Source organism: Lethenteron reissneri, chromosome 7, assembly GCF_015708825.2.
Source record: "Lethenteron reissneri isolate LAM-NWPU_2019-01 chromosome 7, ASM1570882v1, whole genome shotgun sequence".
NCBI classification, from domain to species: Eukaryota; Metazoa; Chordata; class Hyperoartia; order Petromyzontiformes; family Petromyzontidae; genus Lethenteron; species Lethenteron reissneri.
The window spans coordinates 2,800,799-2,822,830 of NC_083785.1; the positions used below are offsets into that span (position 1 = coordinate 2,800,799).

The 22,032-nt window shown below is 52.9% G+C and overlaps 1 protein-coding gene across 1 annotated transcript in view; it reads left to right on the top strand.

Moving 5' to 3' along the window:
- LOC133355781 (SRC kinase signaling inhibitor 1-like) overlaps nucleotides 1–22,032 on the top strand; it is a 157,334-nt gene that overhangs the window by 87,681 nt on the left and 47,621 nt on the right. Inside the window, exons 2-6 of the mRNA XM_061573132.1 lie at nucleotides 11,269–11,570; nucleotides 13,522–13,684; nucleotides 16,433–16,634; nucleotides 18,878–18,965; nucleotides 20,826–21,200. Of these exons, the coding sequence (XP_061429116.1) occupies nucleotides 11,269–11,570; nucleotides 13,522–13,684; nucleotides 16,433–16,634; nucleotides 18,878–18,965; nucleotides 20,826–21,200 (1,130 nt within the window). The remainder of the gene's footprint in view (nucleotides 1–11,268; nucleotides 11,571–13,521; nucleotides 13,685–16,432; nucleotides 16,635–18,877; nucleotides 18,966–20,825; nucleotides 21,201–22,032) is intronic.

Sequence of the window (22,032 nt, forward strand, 5' to 3'; positions counted from 1 at the left end):
CACAGACTCGTTGTGCGTGACAATTAATGTTCGTGAAATTTTTTTTCCAAAATTTTACACTGTTTAGGGAAAACAAATGAAATATTTAATTACCAATTGCTTAATACTGGCAGACAATCATCTGACCCATAGGTGGCAGCCATCTCAAGCCAGAGGACGAGAGGACTCTAGCCGCCACGCATATAAAGGATTTATAGTGAAAAACTTAGTTTTTACGGGTTATACTTATTTCATTTTGAGGTTACAATCCCTTGTTCATCATGACGTCCTTTTTACTTTGATGCCTCAATAGCGTCACGGAGATCACGGACGTGAGGGTTCTGCCTTTGTAGTGAGGGTTGTGAGTTGACGCCGAGGAGGGGGGAGGAGGCGCCTCGGGCCCCCCATGTGGAGTGACGTCACCCGCTAATTATTAACGAGGGGGGAGGGTGCTCCATGTGGAGTGACGTCACCTGTTCATGATTATTCATGAGGGGGGGGGTCCATGTGGAGTGACGTCACCTGTTAATGATTATTAATGAGGGGGGCTGGTCGATGTGGAGTGACGTCACCTGTTCATGAATATTAATGAGGGGGGCTGGTCGATGTCGAGTGACGTCACGAGCGTTAATGACATTCCTGGGTGATTATAGTTAAAATATTCCGACGGACCTCCGAGGACACCCACCGCTGGTGACAAAATGCATTCACTTCTCTCTCGAAATGCCACTCGTACTAAACGATTCATATTACGGGAACACTATTTTATTTCACGCAGCTATGAGGGTTTTTTTCGGCGGAGGGGGAGTGGCATTTAGATTATAGGGATAGGATAGTTTAATGAGGGTGGTTAACCTAACTTAATTTTTTTTTATTAAATGTGGCGAGTCAAATAGGAAGTATTGGCCGAAACTAAATGTATGTTTGCACGTACGTTGAACTTCTTACGCACCGCACGTAGCCAACCGTGCTAATCAGGGGTAGACTCACTCGGTCACTCACTCACTCGTAGACTCACTTGTTCACTCACTCACTCGTAGACTCACTTGTTCACTCACTCGTAGACTCACTTGTTCACTCACTCGTAGACTCGCTTGTTCACTCACTCGTAGACTCACTTGTTCACTCACTCGTAGACTCGCTTGTTCACTCACTCGTAGACTCGCTTGTTCACTCACTCGTAGACTCGCTTGTTCACTCACTCGTAGACTCCTTGTTCACTCACTCGTAGACTCGCTGTTCACTCACTCGTAGACTCGCTTGTTCACTCACTCGTAGACTCGCTTGTTCACTCACTCGTAGACTCGCTTGTTCACTCACTCGTAGACTCGCTTGTTCACTCACTCGTAGACTTACTTGTTCACTCACTCGTAGACTCGCTTGTTCACTCACTCGTAGACTCACTTGTTCACTCACTCGTAGACTCGCTTGTTCACTCACTCGTAGACTCGCTTGTTCACTCACTCACTCGTAGACTCACTTGTTCACTCACTCACTCGTAGACTCGCTTGTTCACTCACTCACTCGTAGACTCACTTGTTCACTCACTCGTAGACTCGCTTGTTCACTCACTCACTCTCTCGTAGACTCACTTGTTCACTTACTCGTTCACTCACCATCGGGGGGTCCGTCGGGGGTCGTTGGGGAGCCCATCGGGGGTCCCCATCGAGCCCCGCCGTCTTTTGTTTTGCCTACTTGGCTTCTCTCACAATCCCCTCGGCTCCCAAGGTGTGGAATTCAACGACCGTTTAATGAGCGCCCGGAGCAACGGGTGTGAACGTGTTGCAGCTTCGGGGGAAAGTAGTAGACGTGCATGTGTGTGTGTCTGTGTGTGTGTGTCTGTGTGTGTGTGTCTGTGTGTGTGTGTCTGTGTGTGTGTGTCTGTGTGTGTGTGTCTGTGTGTGTGTCTGTGTGTGTCTCTGTGCGCCCGTGTGTGCGCGCGCGCGCGGATGCACGTGTGTTTGAACACGTGTGGTGGAGCCCTCTTGGTTAGTGCAGCGGTTAGCGCGCATCGCTACGAACCCGGCGATCCGAGTTCAGTCCCTGCTCACGGCCAACATCGGTGGCATATTTGGAGCGGTCCGAAGCCTCCCCAAAGTCGACCCGGCCTTAATTCAACACCTGGTGAGGTGTGCGCACATCAGAGCTGGGGAGGCGAAGGCGGCCAGGGATGGTGTTGGTCACCCACTCCCTCGTGTGGCATACTGGCCTTAATTGGTGCTCGCTAATAGCACTTCCCCCACATCATATTAAAGACCATTGGGGGTCTTTGTACGCGTGTGTGCGTGCGCATACATGTGGGAAGTGGTAGTGCAACGGTTAACGGGCTGCGCTACGAACCCAGCTACCCCGAGCTCAATTCCCCGCTCTCGGCCATCAACGGCGACGATCATCTGAACCGGTCCTGTGCTTCCCCGAGGTGGACTCAGATATGCGCCTCTTGGTTCTTTGGGGGAAAAACACCCCCGTGTAACCTCGTAATCAGAGAATTTATCGCGGATTCATTTGTGGCCGCTAGTCAGGTGCCCGCACGCTTCCCCTGTAGTTGGCGATTGTGTTTTTGTTAACCTCCCGTAACACGTGGCACTCCGGGGGTCACGGTGGCGAGATGTTTACTCCGTCGCCTGGTATACTGGAGGTCGTGGGTTCGATCCCGAACTTGAGGCCTGCTGTACATTTGGTCGCGTGGATTTTTTATCCGGATCCTCCGGTTTTTCCCTCCAAATTTAGAATCAGCATCACGCGTTCAGTCTTTTCCTGCTCCCAATTTCCACGCGATAGGCCACTTCGTCGTGCCCATCATTCGTGATAGCCAGGTCGCTTCTGATTAAAAAAAGAGAGCTAGACAGCTCAGTGGGCCTTACCTGGTGAAATAAAAAGTTAAGGTTAAACTCCGAGCCGCGCGGCGCGCCACGGATTTGCGGGACGCGTTCGCATGGACCCACCACCAATCTCGCCACGTGCGCCTGTACCTCGAGTTCTGTGTGTGTGAGTTTGTCATTGCGTGCAGCGTACCGTACCACCACCACTTTCTCTCTCTCTGTCTGTCTCCCTGTCTCCCTCCCTCTCCCCTCCTGGGCTTGTCTCGCGTTTCCGCTCTCGGGAGTGTCAACACCGCCGATGCCACCAAGTCCCCCCCCATCATCCCCCCTCTGTGTGTGTTTGTGGCCGCTGCACATTTTACACACGGCTAAGCACATTCCACCACTCCGGTTTAATCTCCTTCCAGTGCTTGTTCACAACGGATGGAGGCTGGGGGGAGAGGGGAGAATGATTTGGCAAGAGTTAGCAAGTGGTTTGACAGTTCAGTTGAGTTTGTAACCTGACTGTAACACTCTGTGTGTGTGTAAGTGTGGGTGTGTGTCTAAAGAGCAGTGGTCTAGCGGTTAGCGCGCCGCGCTACAAACCCGGCGGCCCGGGTTCCATTCCCGCTCACGGCCAACATCAGTGGGGCGATTATATCTGAACCGGGCCTGGGCCTCCGCTAGGTCGACTCAGCCTCAAGTACGTACCTGGCGCGGTGTGTAAACATCTCCACTTGGGAGACAAAGGCGGCCGGGCGTGGTGCTGGCCACCCACCCCCTCGTGTGTCGTGCCGGCCTTCATAGGTGCTCGCTAACAGCACTTGCCCCAACAGTCTGTTAGGACTTCGTGGGAGATATTTGTGTCTGTGTTGTCAGTGGGGAGCGGTGGCGCCGCGGTTAGCGCACTGCCCCCCACGAACTCGGGGGGAGGGGACCAGAGCGTTCTCTTCCCCTGCCCGCTCACAACCAACATCGGTGACAATTGTCTGAACTCCGCTCCTGGGCCTCGGCAAGGTCCACTCGGAATTACAAGTCGTAGTTCCTGGTGCGGTGGTGTAGTAAACAGCAGCAGTGGGAATACAAAAGTGGCCGGGGGGGGGGGGTTTGTCTACACCTACTCCAAGTTAGGTGCTCGCTCACGTGGCACAACCGTCTGTCAAAAGGCTAACGTGGTGGATTCTTTGTCCGGTTGTAGGAGGGCGCGTGTGTGTGTGTGTGTACGTTGCGGGTTCCTTGTAGAGTTTACTATAAGCAGTGACTCTTCTTAACCTAGGGGTCGCGAGGTGCACCCCAGGTTAAGAAGAACCACTGCTTTCAGTAAACTCCATAAGGAGGTTGCGAGATGCCCTTTCTGGGGGTGTGGGGGGGCGGTGGTGTGTGCGAGACGTGGCCAGATGTGTTTTTTTTTCGAAAGTCAATAATCTAAAAACACACTTTAAGCACGCGCACGTAAGTAACAGCTGACTTTGTTTCATCGAAACCCTGTGTGTTTATTAACATTGTGCATTACTTTTTAAAGAGAGGTGGGTGGGTGCGTTGGGTTGGGTGGTGCAAGGCTGCGGGAAAGCATCAGGATACCGTTGACCTAAAGATTCGTAACTCTGCTTTGTGCGAGAGTTTGGGGGGGGGGGGGGGGCTGCTGATGTCGGGTCCCCTCCCTCCCGCCGTGTCCTGCTGTTTGAACAGGCGGTACACGCCGCTCAACACCTCGCCACACAATGAGCTGTTAGCGCAGCAGCAGCAGCAGAATAAACATTGCACACAACAAAGGGAAGCCGCTGTCAAGCCGCGCGCACGCCCTGCCCGTTGTCACGTGGCCAGACGCGCTGCTCCTGCGGCCGTCTGGAACGCTCTTCCTTCGCATCGTTAGGAAAGTCCCCACTGGGGAGGTTTATGAGCACTTTGAAATCATCGACATTGACAAACTCGTTTCTTTGGAGCAGTTTTGTGTGTGTTGAGTTTGTCATCGTCCCCCAGCGCCTCCGATGAGCACGGCTTGCTACGTACGGTGCGAAAGAAGTTCAAAACACACGCACGCCACGTGTATAACTTTCACTTAGCGCAACTCGACAGCCCTATGGCGAACCCACTTACAGTGGTGACGACGCAAAATAAACATCAACGTCACTGTGGGGGAATCCGTGACAGCCGCCTCCCTTTGCTTGCGCTGAATCAATGCCGATGGAATGGTTCACTCCCAGGAGGCCATGGGGAGGGGGGGGGGGTGCCGTGCCCCGAAGAGAAAATCGAATGATGGGGAAGACGCCGGCGTTTTGTTTCAAAGCCTCCTCCCGCATCTCTCGCCAGTGTGGGCGCACGCGAGACGGAGTTGAACCCCAACCCCTTCGCGTGGTTGCGTTGAGAAGAGGCGCATTGGAAATCGGTGGGGCGTCTATAAATGGATCGCCCTGCTCACGCATTACAAAGACAAAGATCACCCGTGTAGCCTGTTACAGACTGTAGGGGCAAGTGCTGTTTGCGAGCACCTATGAAGGCCGGCACGGCACACGATGGGGGGGTGGGTGGCCAACACCACGCCCGGCCGCCTTTGTCTCCCCAGTGGCGATGTTTACACACCGCACCAGGTACTCATTTGAGGCTGAGTCGACCTAGGGGAGGCCCAGGACCGGTTCAGATGATCGTCAGTGGTGTTGGCCGTGTGCGGGAATCGAACTGGGATGGCCAAGTTCGTAGGGCAGCGCGCTAAACGCTACACCACCGCTCCCCACACTCACAAATACACATTCACAGATACACACGCACAGATACACACGCACAGATACACGCACACACACAGACACACAGATACAGACACATACAGATACACACACAGAGATACAAACACACAGATACACAGACACAGATGCACACACAGATACACACACGCACAGATACACACACAGACACAGATACACACACACAGATACACACACAGACACACACACACAGACTCACACGAGAAATCTACGGAGCCAGGCGCATCGGGCTTAAATCACGGCATTGAGCGAGGACCTGGCTGGCGCCCGCCGTGGCGAATGTGGAATTTCCACTGCTGGATTGAGGGCCATCGATCAGTCGAGCCGAGTGGGGGAGCCCCGGTGTTTGTTTGGCCATCGCAGCAGCGATTGATGGGCGAGACATCCGTACCAGAAGTGTTGTAACGCGCGCAATCCTGCACCGCCCTAACCGCTGTCCCACTCGTCCGCTTGTGTGCACACAAGCCTTGTTAGCTTTAAAAACTATAGGAGGCAAGTGCTGTTAGCGAGCGCCTATTAACGCGGAAATAAACATTCACAAACACACATCAGACAAACACCAACACCGACAACAGCGACTACCATTCGACACCAAGATGATGGTGACGTTACCACGGCGCTGGCACCAGGCTAGGTGCACTTGCTTTGAAGTGCACACACACAAAGATGCCCCGTGTAGCCTTGGCAGACTGTAGGGGAAAGTGCTGTGAGCGAGTAGCAGCACCTATGTAGGCCGGCACGGCACACGAGCAGGTGGGTGGGTGGGTGGCCAGCCCCACGCCCGGCCGCCTTTGTCTCCCCAGTGGCGATGTTTACTACACACCGCACCAGGTGCTCAGGTTGAGTCAACGTAGCGGAGGCCCAGGACCGGTTCAGATAATCGTCAATGGTGTTGGCCGTGAGCGGGAATTGAACACACCTCGACACACACACAGACATACACGCACACATGAGCGTCACGGGGGTCACCCGCTGTATGACAAGATGCTAATGAGCGGCTTTATTGTTCGGCTGTCAGCGGTGGTTAGTTTGTTCATTTTCCTCGGTGGCGGGGGGGGGGACATATTTCGGCCTAATTTGACGACGTGCCGAAGGTATTTTTTTTTGTCCTAAGGGAACAAAACGGACGTTTATTCTGCCACACTGGGGGTTGCGGCCAGAGACACTAGTCCTTCCTGCATCATCCCGTCTGTCTGAATATTATAATCATCATCTGCAGCCTTTTGTCAAGGGGCGCCGCAGCGGCGAGATGTTTTCTCCCTCGCCTGGTGTGCAGGAGGTCGGAGGTTCGAGCCTGACGCCTCCTGCTGCATATTTGGAGTTTGTGTGTGTCTCTCTCTCTAATCATGATCACGGTGGCTAGAATATGTTAACTACCTCGCCTGGTATACAGGAGGTCGTGGGTTCGATCCCGACCCTGAGGCCTGCTGTATATTTGGAGTTTGCAGTTCTCTCTCTCCGTGGTCGCGTGGACTTCCCCCCCCCCCTCCAGATTTAGAATGAACGTCACACGTTTAGAGTCGTTGGCTGCTCTACATTTTCACATGACGACGAGCCACTTCGTTGAGCTATCATTTGTGATTGCCAGGTCGCTTCTGAAAGAAGAGCTTCTGTATAGCTCAGTGGGCCTTACCTGGTAAAATAAAATTAAAAAAATAGTTGAGTTTACTTTCAGTGCTCCCTACGGCCTGCCAGTCATGGTGGCGGGCAGAGCGGGGGTGGTCATGTGAGCATAATGACTCCACGTTGGGCAGCGTGGGGGCTTTGGTTGGTGAGCCGGCACCGGCTCGTATGTCGCTCGCCACTGATGTGAGCCGTGAACCGGCAATTGCACTCCGGGTCGCCGGGTTCGGAGTGCGCCCCACGAACCGCAGGCGACGCCGCCCGCATGTCTGCGGAGTTGCGCGTTGACGTTCGCAGTGACCCAGAGAGGCTCTTCTGCCACTCGCAAAACTTAACAAAACCACCTGTAAACTAATGGGAACCTTGTGATGTATTCACACGCGTTACTTAAATGACTATTACCTGATACGTTCAAATTAAATGCGGTGCGTTTGATGTTATCTCCCTGGCCTAGTACGCAGGAGGCCGTGGGCTCGACGCCAGATATATTAATACAATATGAATTACTAGTCTCAAGAGTCTTTTAAAGAGGGCCCTGCTTTTGTGTATTTGTATGTATTTTTCTGATCGTGGCGGCGGACGGAATGTGATCAATGGGAAATGCACTTCCAAAGCAGGAGGGGGAAGGGGCTGACTGCTACCAAAAAACAAAATGCATTGGTGGTGAGTGGACCTACTTGTTGCATCACCGCCTGGCTGGGTGTGAGCCGCACGCACCACAGCTCCCGGTGGAATTTACAAAATTGTGTTTTTGGCAGCGGCCAGAGAGAGAGAGAGAGAGGAGAAGGAGGCAAAGTTTTGGATTGCGACCGAGCGAGTTGGTGCAATCGTGTTCTGGGGAATTCACGGTACCGCTTTGGAAGGTCACGGTGGCTAGGAGATGGTAACCACCTCGTCGTGGGTTCGATCCCGACTCTGACGCCTGCTGTATATTTAAAATTTTGCTTGCCTCTTTCTCTCTTTCATCATGATCACGGTGGCTAGAATGTTAACTACCTCGCCTGGTATACAGGAGGTCGTAGGTGCGATCCCGACCTGGATGCCTGCTGTATATTTGGAATTTTGCGTGCCCCTCTCTCATCATCACGGTGGCTAGGAGATGTTAACTACCTCACCTGGTATACAGGAGATCGTAGGTGCGATCCCGACCCTGACACCTGCTGTACATTTTGAGTTTTTGCGTGTCTCTCTCTGCCCGTGGTCGTGTGGATTTTTCTCCGGGCCATTTTTGTTTTCCCCTCCACGTTTAGAATCGACAGCACGCGTTTTATATTTTTTTGCCGACTGCAGATTTCCACGTCATGAGCCACTTATTTGAGCTATCATTTATGGCCAGCTCGCTTCTGAAGAAGAGCTGCATAGCTCAGTGGGCCTTACCTGGTAAAATAAAATATCAAAACAAATTTCGTTTAATATTTTTACTTTACCTCGAAGGAAGAAAGAAACAAGAAATCGCTGAACGAAAAAGCGAACCTTTTAAAATAATCGAGATTATTCGGCAGTGGATTTGTCACTGCGGTGCCGTACACCGAGGTCGCGTGACCTTCCACGAGTTTGCTGAGTGAGTCACGCAGAAGGAGGGGGCGACGGGGGGTGGGGGGGGGGCTTTGTGAAGCGGGGGGGGGGGGGGCCGAAGGGTAAATGGATTTCTCTCACTGAGCGTAACTCTTAAACGAGTGTCGTACACATACACACAACCCTCGCACGCCTTGTGTTTTATGAAGCACGGTCTTTACAAATAGAATTCTTGAGCTCACGATACACGTGTGCAGCGGCCCATGTTCTTCGATTCCTACATGCTGCATTGAATGGAATCGGATCGTGATCCTAGATTGCGACGATTCGGCAAATTACGGGGAGGGCTGATTCATTTCCCTCCTTAATAAGGGGCTGTGCTGTGCAATCTTTTCGCCGTTGCTCGTTAGAATGGGATGTCCCTGTGCGCGGTTGTAATCGTCACGACCTGGATAACCCGTACATACTTTAGATGTTCCAACCGGCAACTTTGAACACGGCGTTTGTGCGACGGTTGACACTGTGGCCGGCTCAGATTTGGGAGCGGAGGGTTTGAAACCGGGTGTGGGGCTACATCGGGGTACAAGCGTCTTCTCGCGGTTAGCAGAGGTGATGGTCTCAGCTTGGTCGCTCGCTAATGACTGCCCCCCAAAAAAGAGCAAGTTAAATTTGACAAAAAAATTCACTCTTGAGTAAAAAAAAATTAATGAGTTTGACTGTCATTAAATATAAACCAAACTTTTTATTTTATTTCAGCAGCTAATGCCCAGAGCTATATAGAGCTATCGTCACAAACGATAGCTCAACGAAATGGCATATCCTCGTGTATAAATTTATACTCTAAAATGCACGTTGATTCTAAATGTAGAGGGAAAAAAACCCACGTGACCACAGGGAGAGACAAGCAAACTCAATATACGGCAGGCATCAGGGTCGGGATCGGACATCAGTGGGTGCGACAGGCAAGGCGCAAAATGCTAAGAAGCCATTCGCCTATGGCCCTTGATATTCTAGTTATTTTAAACATTGCAACTCAAGTGTGATGGCCTTCTCTGATGCTCGAGGACTGCGTTGCGTTTATTTGCCCCCCCCCCCCCCCCTTGCCCGTGCTGTCCTTTATTTTGTTTTGATTTCGTCGGTTGGGTGACCCCGGGGTCACTCCATCCCTGGTCTCTTTGAGTTTCTCACCTGAGTGCACAAAGTAGAACTTGAAACTTAACTTAAACCGTTCCCTCCGCCTCGCTGGCGGTGGGATGAGCCGGTGGCGCGTCAGGGGAATTCCTGGCTGGCCGTAGCAGGAATCGAACCTTCGCCCAGGCTCAGTGGCCAGCTGAGTGGAGTTCAGAAGACATCGCAAACAAACGCCTGGTTGTGAAAGACCCAATGCGTAAGATCCCCTGGGTTTTGATCTTCCATGAAGCTCGTTGTCCACCCTAAAACTGCATCCACTGCATAAACCATGGCAGCAGCAGATGCGGACACCCTGATGCGCAAATGTAAAATTAAAAACTCTCCAGTGTGCGACCGTGGTCACCCAGAACAGACCGTACAACGTCAGACGACGGAGTTCCCCCTATCCACAAATACGAAGGAGACGTCGCAGCGATGATACTCTCCACCGCTCCTGACGCTGTTATCAGGCTGGAGCACCTGAATGTGAAATTGTAGTCGTTTGCGCTGCATCTTGATCACTATTAGCACGGTTGGCTATGTACGGTGCCAAAGATGTTCAACATACACACATACATAGGCGGACTCGGTCACTTCTAATGCAGAGTGTAGTCTCGTTTGTCTGGATTAAGTTCATCTTGGACTCTAAAGAGTATATAATATATCAGGCTGCCCTCCCGTAAGTTTTGGCTCCCAACATTATTATCATCCAGCCCGTCTCTGAACCCCGCACAGGGCCCAAAGGTGGCAGCGGCCTGCTGCCCGAGACGTCCGTGTTCATTGTTGCGGCCACCGGTGATTTGTTAGAGCGCAATTGCAGGCGTGCTCGCGTCACGCGATGCCCCCCCCCCCCCTTCGCTAATTAAAAGTGCCGTAAAACATGACCCAGACGCCACGAAACCCGTGGCCAGATGTTCCATCGGTTGCGGCCAAGAATTTCCCACCTCCCCCTTTGTGTCTGCGGCGATGGTGATGGGCGGGTGGGTGGCCACCGTCGCGTTGAAACGGAATCCAGTAATTGCTTTCTGCTGTCCTCGAAATTAAAAACACGCGAGTGTGGTGTAATGAGCGCCGTCGACCCGGAGATCTGTGCAGGGAGTCGTAGCGTGGAATCTACAGAGTTAGAGAGAGAGAGAAAGCGGTGTTCTGGAAATTCCATAGCAGCCAAATACTCTTAAACGCACGATGTCAATTATAAATGTGGAGGACCCTGAGAAAAATGCACGCGACCACAGGGAGAGAAACGTGTGAACTCCAAATTCACAGGCGTCAGGGTCGGGATCGAACGCGCGACCTCCCGTGTGCCAGGCGAGGTGGATAGCGTCTCGGCACCGCGGTGGGCGGGCTGGCAGCACCGTGCGTGTGACCCCGCGCGCGACCCCTGCCTTCCTCACCCTCCCCCTCTTTCCCTGTGCCGACAGAGTGCGGGCCCCGCGTGCGGTCTCCGCGCGCGGTTGTCGCCAACGCCGGCCCAGCGGGCAATGGGCGCTGTCGCGGCGGCGGCCGCGTCGGCGTCGTCGTCGCCGGTCGGCAGCGTGGAGGAGGAGTGGCGGCGGAGCGAGCGGCCCGCGACAACCGCCGGCACACGGTGATCGGCGTGCGGCTCGTCGACGACCCCGGCCCGGCGGCAGCGCGACCCCAAGCGGCGGCGGCGGCGGCGGCGGCGACAGCGGGCGGGGCCCACGTGCGGCTCAGCGGACTGCGCAGCCAGCCCGACCTGCAGGTGAGCGGCGCGACCCGGGGTGGAGCAAGCGGGGAGGTTTGGGGAAACTCGCCGCGTCGTTTCCACCGCCGCTGCCACGCCGGGAGATCAAAAAATCTCCACCGTTGCGTACCGTTACACCGCCATTGTTGGTCTCCGTCGGCGCACCGCAGCCTCGAATAACATCTCAGGCTGCATCGTAATTTAGACTCGGTGGTGCCGAGGTGGCAAGATGTTAACTACCTCACCTGGTATACAGGAGGTCGTGGGTTCGATCCCGACTGTCCGATGCCTGAAAGAGTTCAGCTCGAACTCAGAGAAAGAGTTGTACGGAGAGAATCAGAATGGTTTTGGGTGTGGTTTATTTTCCCATTCCTTTAACGTTATTATTCCGTACGCATCATTCATTCCGCCTTGACCTCGAAGCACACAGACTCGTCTCGCATCGGCTTGAGGCATCCGGACGGGCCGTGTGAGTCTGAAACAAGTGAGCCAGGGTGGTGAGATGTTTACTACCTCGCCTGGTATACAGGAGGTCGTGGGTTCGATCCCGATCCCTGACGCCTGCTGTGCTTCTCCGGGTCCTCCAGTTTTTCCATAAAAATTTCGAATTGACGTCATGCGTTTCGAGTATTTGGCTGCTATACATTTCCACGTGATGATAAGCCACTTCGTTGAGCAATCATTTGTGAGCATGTCACTTCTGAAAAAGAGCTACGTAGCTCAGTGGGCCTCACCTGGTAAAACAAAAACATTGTTTAGAGTTAGTTTTTGAGCAACTCTGTTGCAACTCTGTTGCTCAGGAACTAATGTGTGACGTTATGCGCTAAGTCGATAGTGCAAATGGTCAGTGCAACTATTTTATCATGATACGTTGTTGGATGTTACTACGTCAACTTCAGTGTATAGGTTTTTGTATAAACTTAATCAAAACAATGTTGTGTCTGTCATATGTTCGCCTGTGCCTCCAGCAGTACCGTACCTACCACTACGTACACAAACAAATCACATTTTAATTGCATCTCTATTATTGTAGTTACAGTTTCAGTTTCATTTATTAGGTATAACCCTGTGAGCCATGCGGCTCTTGACTCGGGTGCAACCGCAACAAACAAAAGCATAAGAAACATCTTAAAATGACTACACGCAACATGATTCTTTGGAGGAGGGTCTTGCCAAGTTTGTCTTTGCAGGGCGGCGGCATTGAGGGCTGTGTGTGTGTGTGTTTACGGTCACGGGAGTTATTTGACCATACTTCACCACGTTGCTCAGGGACGTGTTGGCGACGTCAGTTGGGCAAACCTTGGCTTCAGTTTCCGGCCTTGCCCATTATCATGACGGTCGTGTAGTCGCACTCGTGCCTGGCGGGACATGGTCGGCCGCCAAGACAGTGTGGTGTGTTCAACTATCGGCGCCGAGGAGACGCAAAGGCACCTCCGGAGTGGTGCTGATGGCACCGCACTATAGGTGCTCGCTAAGAGCACTTGCCTCTGCCGTCAGTAAGGTTCCGTTGAAGGTGTTGTTACGGTGTGTGTGTGTGGGGGTGTGCACGCTCCTTAGTGGGGTAGCGTTAGCGGTTACTGCCGGACATCTGTGATAATGAGCTTCATAGCTCATCGGGTTTCTCCACAATTAATAAAGATTCCGATTCCGAAACCGCGCTGCGCAACGAACCCAGTGACCCAAGTTCGATTGCCGCTCATGCCCAATAATAGCGGTGAACATTTGAACCAATCCTGTGCCTCCCCTAGATCGACTCAGCCTTAAATGAGTACCTGGTGCGCTGTGTAAATATAAGCACTGGCTCGAAAAAAAGGTGGCCGGGCGTGGTGCTGGCAACCCATCCTATGAAGGTTGCCATGCCAACCATCATAGGCGCTCGCTAACAGCACTCGCCCCCAACGGTCTGTTACAGGCTTCACGGGGGAACTTTGTCTTTGTGTTTGCATCCCTTGTGAACGCGTGCGAGCAGGACGCCATGCAGGCCGCCGACACCGACTTCGGCCCCTACCGGCCCATGAAGGGGGGGCCGGATGTGATGTCGGAGAACGACCCCAGGTTCATCAGAGGGACCAAACAGCGCGTGTCACTTCCTGTCGTCCGCTCGGCCAACCAGAGCAAAGAGAAAACGCTCGGTAAGGTGGGATGACGGCCGATCTTTCACGACCGAGAAGAGAGGACGAAGCAGACAGGGGAATTGTGAATTTTAGCGAGATCGTTTTGGGAGGGCTGTGACCGAATCGCACGAAGCTAAGCAGGTGTGAGCCTGGGTAGTACTTGGAAGGGTGACTGCCACGCACAGGCAGGCTATCGACGGGGCTGTGTTGTGGGCTGCAGAGGGCAGTGCGGTAACAAAATCTACCGTTGTACTCTAATTCTCCTGTACTTTTACTCCAAAGTCCCCAAACGCATGCTTCCGCCTTCACCAGCGTGCACTGACCAGCACGGTGAAGTATGACCAATTTACCCCCACGAGCTTCATGCCACGGTGAGGTCCTCACCCTGGGCAGTGGCGTTGACAAAGAGGGCTGCCCGTGCAGACATGTGCAAATTTAGCAAAGCGGCATTCACGTGTTTTCGAGCAGCAGCAGCAGCGGCGGCAGCGGCTTCTGCGAATGGCTGAGTTAATCTTGGGTGGCTGCCCTGGATTCTCCAAACCGTGGAATCTGTCTTTGAAATATGTGACCCAAAAAGGCACGTGGCAGAAATGTCTAAATTCTAATGAAAAACAGCCCTGTTTTTCACCATTAACGAAACCGGCATTTATAATGCCGTGTTCAGCGAAGCAGCGACTTTTTTTTTCTTCCGTGGCATCTCCCGTCTCCGGCTTGGTGGGCTGACACACTTGGCGTCGATAATAAAACGTTTTTTCGGGGGGGTTGGATTGCGTGAATATAAATGTGTTGTTAAACGCGCCACCACCCGACAGGTTTGCATGCCTGTCAACCCCTTATCAGAGACCTTAGTGGTCACCCCGTGCCCTTATAAATCTCAACGTTCATCCTACAAAGTCCCATCACAAGGGAGAAACACAGACTATGTTTGTTGTTGCCCGTATTGAAACGGCTGCACGCCGTATGGACCAGAACACTCAATTTCCCTGTACAAGAATCCGGGGTAAAACCGTGTGGGTTGACAGGTGTGGGTTTGTCACGTAAACAAACGTGACAATTAGTGACTACATCAGCACAGCGAGTGTGATGAGAGAGTAAACCCACAGAATGTACAATTCTCAAGTACAGTGACGTTTCGCCGAGGACTACAACAAGCAGCTTCATCAGGCGATTAGCCAGAATTGTGGAGAAGTCTTCCTGCTTCCGGTCTTAAATTGATGGGGAGTGAAGTTGACGTCACCGTGTGAGCCCATCACATCGAGTCGCCCGCCAGGTTCAGCGGGCGTGCCAGGTTCGGCGGGCGTGCCCTCACCGAGAAGGCGACGTCGGCGACGTCGGCGACGCTCCACTCCAGGGCTCGACGTTTGCCAGGCCTGACTCTCCTGGGAAGCCTGGACGAGTGGCACGCCGGCCGCCACCGCCGCCGTCCGGCGGAGCACATTCTCGTTCGGCCTCCGCCGTGTTCCTCTCCCAGTCCCTTTGGCCTATTGAGCCGTTGTGGTGCCGCACGGACCGCTTCCCTTCACCGACATCTCCTTGCCGCATCTCTCCACTTCTCTGTTGTCCGTCGCCGCGCTCTTTCAAGTGAGGCGGCTTCCATCCCGTCGGCCGTTTGACGACGTTCGACGTCCCGTCAGCTCGCCGTCTTCCTACCTCCGCTAGCTCCTGCCACGGTGGCCGCCACCGCCGTCCTTTGCAGCCGGGCACCATCGACCCTGGTCACGTGTTCATGCTGACGCGATCAACCTATTTGATTGGGAGCAGTGGTGGGGAGCATAGACACGGGGCACACAGATCTACTCCGCAACGATGGCTGCTGTGTCTGTGCTTTTCTGTGCTCTCCGTACTGCGTGGTGGTTCAGGCTCAGGTCGTGCTTGGCTTCCGAGATACCCACTCGCCCCTAGGTCAACTCGGCCTGAATTATGAATGCCTGACGTCATTTTGGCTCGCTGTGCTCCGTGTTTGAAGCAAACGGCTTACTCACGGAGGGATTGGACTGAGCCCATTTTCAACCTTGCCTTCCATGGGTCAAAAAAATGGGCCTCCTGAGCCCCCCCTCAAGACTGACTTGGTCCTAAATGAGCTCCTGGTGCAGTGTGTAAATCATCATCACCACTAAGGGGGGCCAAGATTGTCGCTGTCCACACCACCCTTTTTGTGCCTGCCCCGTGCCGACCTTCGTAGGCGCTCGCTTATAACGGCACTTGCCTCAACGGTCCATGCGGGCCACGCAGGACATCGTTTACCCCGCTTCCACTGGCACATCCGAGCCGGGCATGGGGTGGTTTTCCACTGGGGCTGGTTTTTTTGTACCGAGCCAGAACTGAGCCGTGACCGCGCTGTTCTCGTGAGAGATCTGAATCCTAGGCTGCGTCGTTTAATCACGTCTCAACTCGCCTATTTTGGGTGTTCCATCTGGAATTTCCCAGTGATATATTTGATTAAATTTTCTTTTTTTAAATGAGAGATACATGAATCTGGCTCGGTTGGGGGGCCAAGCAGGGCCAGGGTGGCAGGGTTCCTTCAGTTCATCTTCTTATATATATATATATAAAAAACCACTAGACTCGTTCATTGCGTGTGATGTCAGCGGTGCTGCTCAGGTACTACAGTAGGAAAAATATATAATCAAAAGTATATTAAGAAAATAATGAAACAATAATATTAAAATAATCCTCTGGGCCGCGCGGCAAGACAACCCGGCCGGCCGTGCGAGCGGAGACGAATCTGTGTGTCTGTATGTGTGTGTTTGTTTCGGGTTCGTGCAGGCGTGCTGTTCCTGCACTACGGCGGGGAGACCCGGCAGACCGTGATGCCCAACGCGGTGACCACGCTGGACACGGTGCGTGCCCTCTTCGTCAAGGCCTTCCCGGACATGCTCAGCATGGCCGCGCTGGAGGCCCCGGACGCCGCCTTTCTCCTGCGCGACGCTGGGTCCACCGCCACTTTCCGCCTCCTCTCCGACCTACGGTAGGCACTGAGGTTCCCTCAAAAACTGTCATCCCGTTGATCCTTCCGAGTTGGGGAGGTTTCTAACTTTTTAAGTGGCTTGGGAGCCGCAGAGTTGATGTGCTCGTCTCAGTCTACAAATCTAGATTTAAAACTCATTTGTTTTGGAACTGCTTTTTGTGTGTAGTTTGTTGTCCTTCCCACGCGTCCTCCGATTTAGCACGGTTGGTTATGTATGGTGCGATAGAAGTTCAACATATATGTAGCTCATGGGACAATTCCGGCAAGCCTGGTACTGGTGACATTCTGGGTTAGGATCTGGGTGTCACAGCACCGGTGACGCTCTGGGGGAGGATCTGGGTGTCACGGCACCGGTGATACTCTGGGTGAGGATCTGGGTGTCACAGTAGCGGTGATACTCTGGGTGAGGATCTGGGTGTCACGGTACCGGTGACGCTCTGGGTGAGGATCTGGGTGTCACGGCACCGGTGATACTCTGGGTTAGGATCTGGGTGTCACATAGCGGTGATACTCTGGGTGAGGATCTGGGTATCACGGTACCGGTGATACTTGGGTGAGGATCTGGGTGTCACGGTACCGGTGATACTCTGGGTTAGGATCTGGGTGTCACAGCACCGGTGACGCTCTGGGTGAGGATCTGGGTGTCACGGTACTGGTGACGCTCTGGGTGAGGATCTGGGTGTCACGGCACCGGTGATACTCTGGGTTAGGATCTGGGTGTCACAATAGCGGTGATACTCTGGGTGAGGATCTGGGTATCACGGTACCGGTGATACTCTGGGTGAGGATCTGGGTGTCACGGTACCGGTGATACTCTGGGTGAGGATCTGGGTGTCACAGCACCGGTGACGCTCTGGGGGAGGATCTGGGTGTCACGGCACCGGTGATACTCTGGGTGAGGATCTGGGTGTCACGGCACCGGTGATACTCTGGGTTAGGATCTGGGTGTCACAGTAGCGGTGATACTCTGGGTGAGGATCTGGGTATCACGGTACCGGTGACACTCTGGGTGAGGATCTGGGTGTCACGGCACCGGTGACGCTCTGGGTGAGGATCTGGGTGTCAGCCGCCTACGATTGAACCTGGTTGTCAAGTCCAGCCAATCCGTTGACTTTCATGCTGCAACGTGGGTATCATATTTATTTAAGAAAATGTAGTTTTACATAGCACTGTCTGTCTCACCATAATTAACATCAACGGCAGAACGGATTTGAAAGGTTAATGTTGGAAATGGATGAAACTCAAACTGGCTGATCGACAGGAATTGAAAAAACTGGGATTCTCAAGTCAAGTCAGTTGGTGGTCTCAGGCTGCTTTTCAGCACAACCACCCAGCATGTTAAATTGGGCTTTTTAACTTTATTGGGTGATAAACCGTCTCTTGAGAATTAAAAACATCGGTTTGACTGCCCAGTGACAAATGTTACCGTGCGGCCGGGTGGGTGGATCGAGGGTCACTCGGAAGTAGTTCTGTGGGATCCGCTTCCTCCAATTTTGTGGCCCTCTTGGCGTCTCTCAGCATCGTAACCGCAGGCGTGCACCGTTTCCTTGGCTGCTCTGCGCAGGCCTTGGCTTTTGTTCTTTGCCAGTGTCCATTTGCTTTGTCGGCGTCCGTGTTGGTGATTCGCACGTCCAGAGCGGGTAATATGTATATATTGGATTCGCTTCTTCGGGTTGTCCGTTTTCTCCTACACGTTTAGAAACGTGCGTTTAGGGTGTTTCGATCATTTTGCTGCTATAAATGTCCAAATTTCATTACAAGACACTTTGTTGAGCTATCATTTGTGGCCAGGTTGCTTCTGAAAAGTAAGTGAATGCCTCAGTGGGGCTTCGTCTGGTAGGGTAGGGATGGTTTAATTTATTTGTATGTGTTTGTTGATTTGTTTACCTTTGTTGTACTTTGCACTACTATAATCGTTTCATTGTTTGTTGTTGTGACGTTCTTACCCGCCTCTACTGGACATCTGTGGAAAAGAGCTTTATAGCTCATCGGATTCCTTCAGTATAAATAAATATTCTGTTTCTGATTATTAAAAACAAATATTCACCCGGTTATCCAGGATTAATGCCTTGCATGACCAACACATAACGCACGCACACACTCACATGTCAATTCTACGCGGTATGCATTTATACGGTGAACATCACACCCGGTCGCATGTTCTACACGCGTTTTCTTTTTTACTGCCACGTTTAATCCAGTCGCACTGATCGTCCTGTCCGATTATCATCTCAATGTTCCAGGGAGATAACAAACAAGGCCACCCTGAAGGTCGGTTTCAGGGCCCCCGTCAGCAGACAGCCCCAGGCGGTGAACGGAGGAGACGTGTGGGTAAGCGTTGGGAGACCATCACAGCGGACATGTGCACGAGCGATGTTTTTATTAGTTATTTAAGAGCCCAATACAGGTCTGTTCTCCTATAACGCGAATTGTTTTCATCACACCAATTGGATATAACGCGATGAATGTATCGGGGAACACGTCTGTTTATAATGGGGATGGGACTTGGATCTAACGCCGCTGAGAAGGAACGGGCGGTCACGCGCCCGCCTTCGACGTAGCTTCGTCGCACAAGGCGGGATGCTGCTGGATGCTTCTAGACGCTACCCACGGCGCCGTCAGTCTTTGTTGAGCCCGCGTACGCATCTGACGTGTTCGCGCGCGGAGCGTGCTTTTACCCCGTACCGCACTCATTGCACCGCGATTTTCCCCGTAACGCGGTGTTCTTCAGGAATACGCAGCTACTGCCGCGTTGATAGGAGAAACCGTGCGGAACGTGAATGACAAGCCCCCCGGGGTCAGGTGCGAACGGACTAGGGGCAGGCTGACGGTGCCCTGGGCTATTGCTGCAATGCCCCCCTTCTTTGCCACGGCGCCTACTGCAGCCGTGTTACGTGTGCCGCTCGCACGTTGAATTGTTACCAGGATGAACTCCCCCCCCCCGCTTAGCTTTTGAGAGCTGCAGAGATGGGGTGCGTTCCGAATGAAGTTTGTAAAAGAGCAGTATTAATATTACTCTCTGATTCTTTCGGTAAAGTCATGTAGGTAGGAAAAAATAACAAAAGAAAACGCGACTTTTCGGTCGCAACAGAAGCGTCCACCTGAAGACGGACGCTCGTATTGCGACCGAAACGTCGTGTTTTGTTTTGTTATTTTTTCTACCCACGTGACTTTAGCGAAAGAACCAGAAAGTATGGATTCCTGCAGTCACGAAAGCTTCAAATCAAGACGATATTATAGTTTTCATTGTTCATGTGTTGTTTGATGTTCATCACATTAAGATGCTTGTGTCAGTCTCTCTAATTGCATTTAGCTTTTATTTATTTGATATATATATAGATCCTTACTCTTAGGTTCTTTCGGTAAAGTCACGTAGGTAAAATAATAATAAAAATAAAATAATAATGAATGAAAATAACTAAATTAAATCACGACGTTTCGGAAGCAACACAAGCCTCTGTCATCCGGTGTAACTGCTCCAGTAAAATCACTGTAGCGTGTAATTTAGTTCTTTTCATTTATTATTATTTTATTTTTTTATTATTTTTTGACCTACGTGACTTTACTGAAAGAACCTAAGAGTATGAATCCTTGCAGTCAAGAAAGCTTCAAATCTAGAATATATAGATCCTTGTTTGTTTACTGATTCGTACTTTGGCCGCCCTATACAGGCTATGACGGCCAGTTGTAATTTGCGCTGTCATCAGCCGGGAGATAATCTGCCCGATCCGGTTTCCACTGCAGCGAACTTAATATATTTCACCTTTATTTAACAACGATTTATATTTGCAATTTTGTCCGATTCCTTGTGTCGTGCAGTTGTTTTTGTTCTTATGTCTATTTACATCATTGCCATTTGGCTTTTGTCTTTTTTTTTCGGTAAAGTCACGTAGGTAAAAAATTTAAATTAATAAAAGTGAAATAAAAATAAAATTAAAATCACGACGTTTCGGAGGCAACACAAGCTTCCGTCTTCAGCAGGATTGCTGTATCAAGTCTTACTTGATACAGCAATCGTGCTGTGACGGTTCCACCTGAAGACGAAAGCTTGTGTTGCCTCCGAAACGTCGTGATTTTTATTTTATTTGTATCAAGTTAAAATAAAAAAAAGTTTAAATAGTTTTAATAGCAGCCGGGCGCTTCTGACTTTCATTCCATTCTTTAACCGTCTTGTCATCTTTCCTTGCCCAGGAGGAGTCGGCGCGACGCTCGCACAGCGTCGGCGGCTACCGACACGGCTCCCTCTCCGGCTCCGCCACGCCAACCGTGCCGCAGTCCCCCGCTCAGCGCCACTACTTGCTGCAGCAGCGGCAGCAGCAGCTGCAGCAGCAGCAGCAGCTGCAGCAGTCCTCCGCCGTCGCCGGATTCATCTCGGGCATCCAGGGCCCGAGCGCCTTCTCCCCAGCGGCCGCCTTCTTCGGGCCGCCGTCGCCGACGGCCTCTACCTCGTCCGTGGCGGCGCTCGGCTCCATCCTGGAGCGGCGCGACGTCCGCCCCGACGAGGACTTGCGCAATCGCGACGTGCTGCTGGTGCGCAGCGACGCCGGCACCCTGCACTACCCGCAGGTCAGCACCCACCCCCACCCCCCACCAGCCCCCGCCCCCCCGCCCCCCCGCTCCCTGCACTACCCGCAGGTCAGCACCAACCCCCACCGCCCCACCCCCCACCAGCCCCCGCCCCCCCGCTCCCTGCACTACCCGCAGGTCAGCAACCACCCCCACCGTCCCACCCCCCACCAGCCCCCGCCAGCCCCCGCTCGCTTCACTACCCGCAGGTCAGCAACCACCCCCACCGCCCCACCCCCCACCAGCCCCCGCCAGTCCCCGCTCCCCCGCTCCCTGCACTACCCGCAGGTCAGCAACCACCCCCACCGCCCCACCCCCCACCAGCCCCCGCTCCCCCGCTCCCTGCACTACTCGCAGGTCAGCACCCACCCCCACCGCCCCACCCCCCACCAGCCCCCGCTCCCCCGCTCCCTGCACTACCCGCAGGTCAGCACCCACCCCTACCGCACCACCCCCCACCAGCCCCCGCACCCCCCGATCCCCGGCCCCTTCCGGAGATTTCCACGGCTGCGAACCTCAGGCAAGCAGCGGTTTGCGCAGGCCGATTTTTCTCGCGGCGACGTTTGCTATGGGTTTGGGTTCGTGTTGGATCGTGACGACGACGACATGGGCAGATAGCCCCATTGGTGTCTACTGTGCGTTTCGTCATTTGTTGTTTCCACTCTCCTCCTCTGTCTTAGTGCCAATATGGCTCAGGTAGTGGCCACGTGGTCGTCAAGCCAGTCTCTGTGAGGTCTTCCTCTCTTTCCGGATCCTTCCATTCTTCTGAAGAAACACGCTTGTAATTTTCCTGTTGTTGTCCATGCAACAAATGGTGCCAGTTTATTTCTCA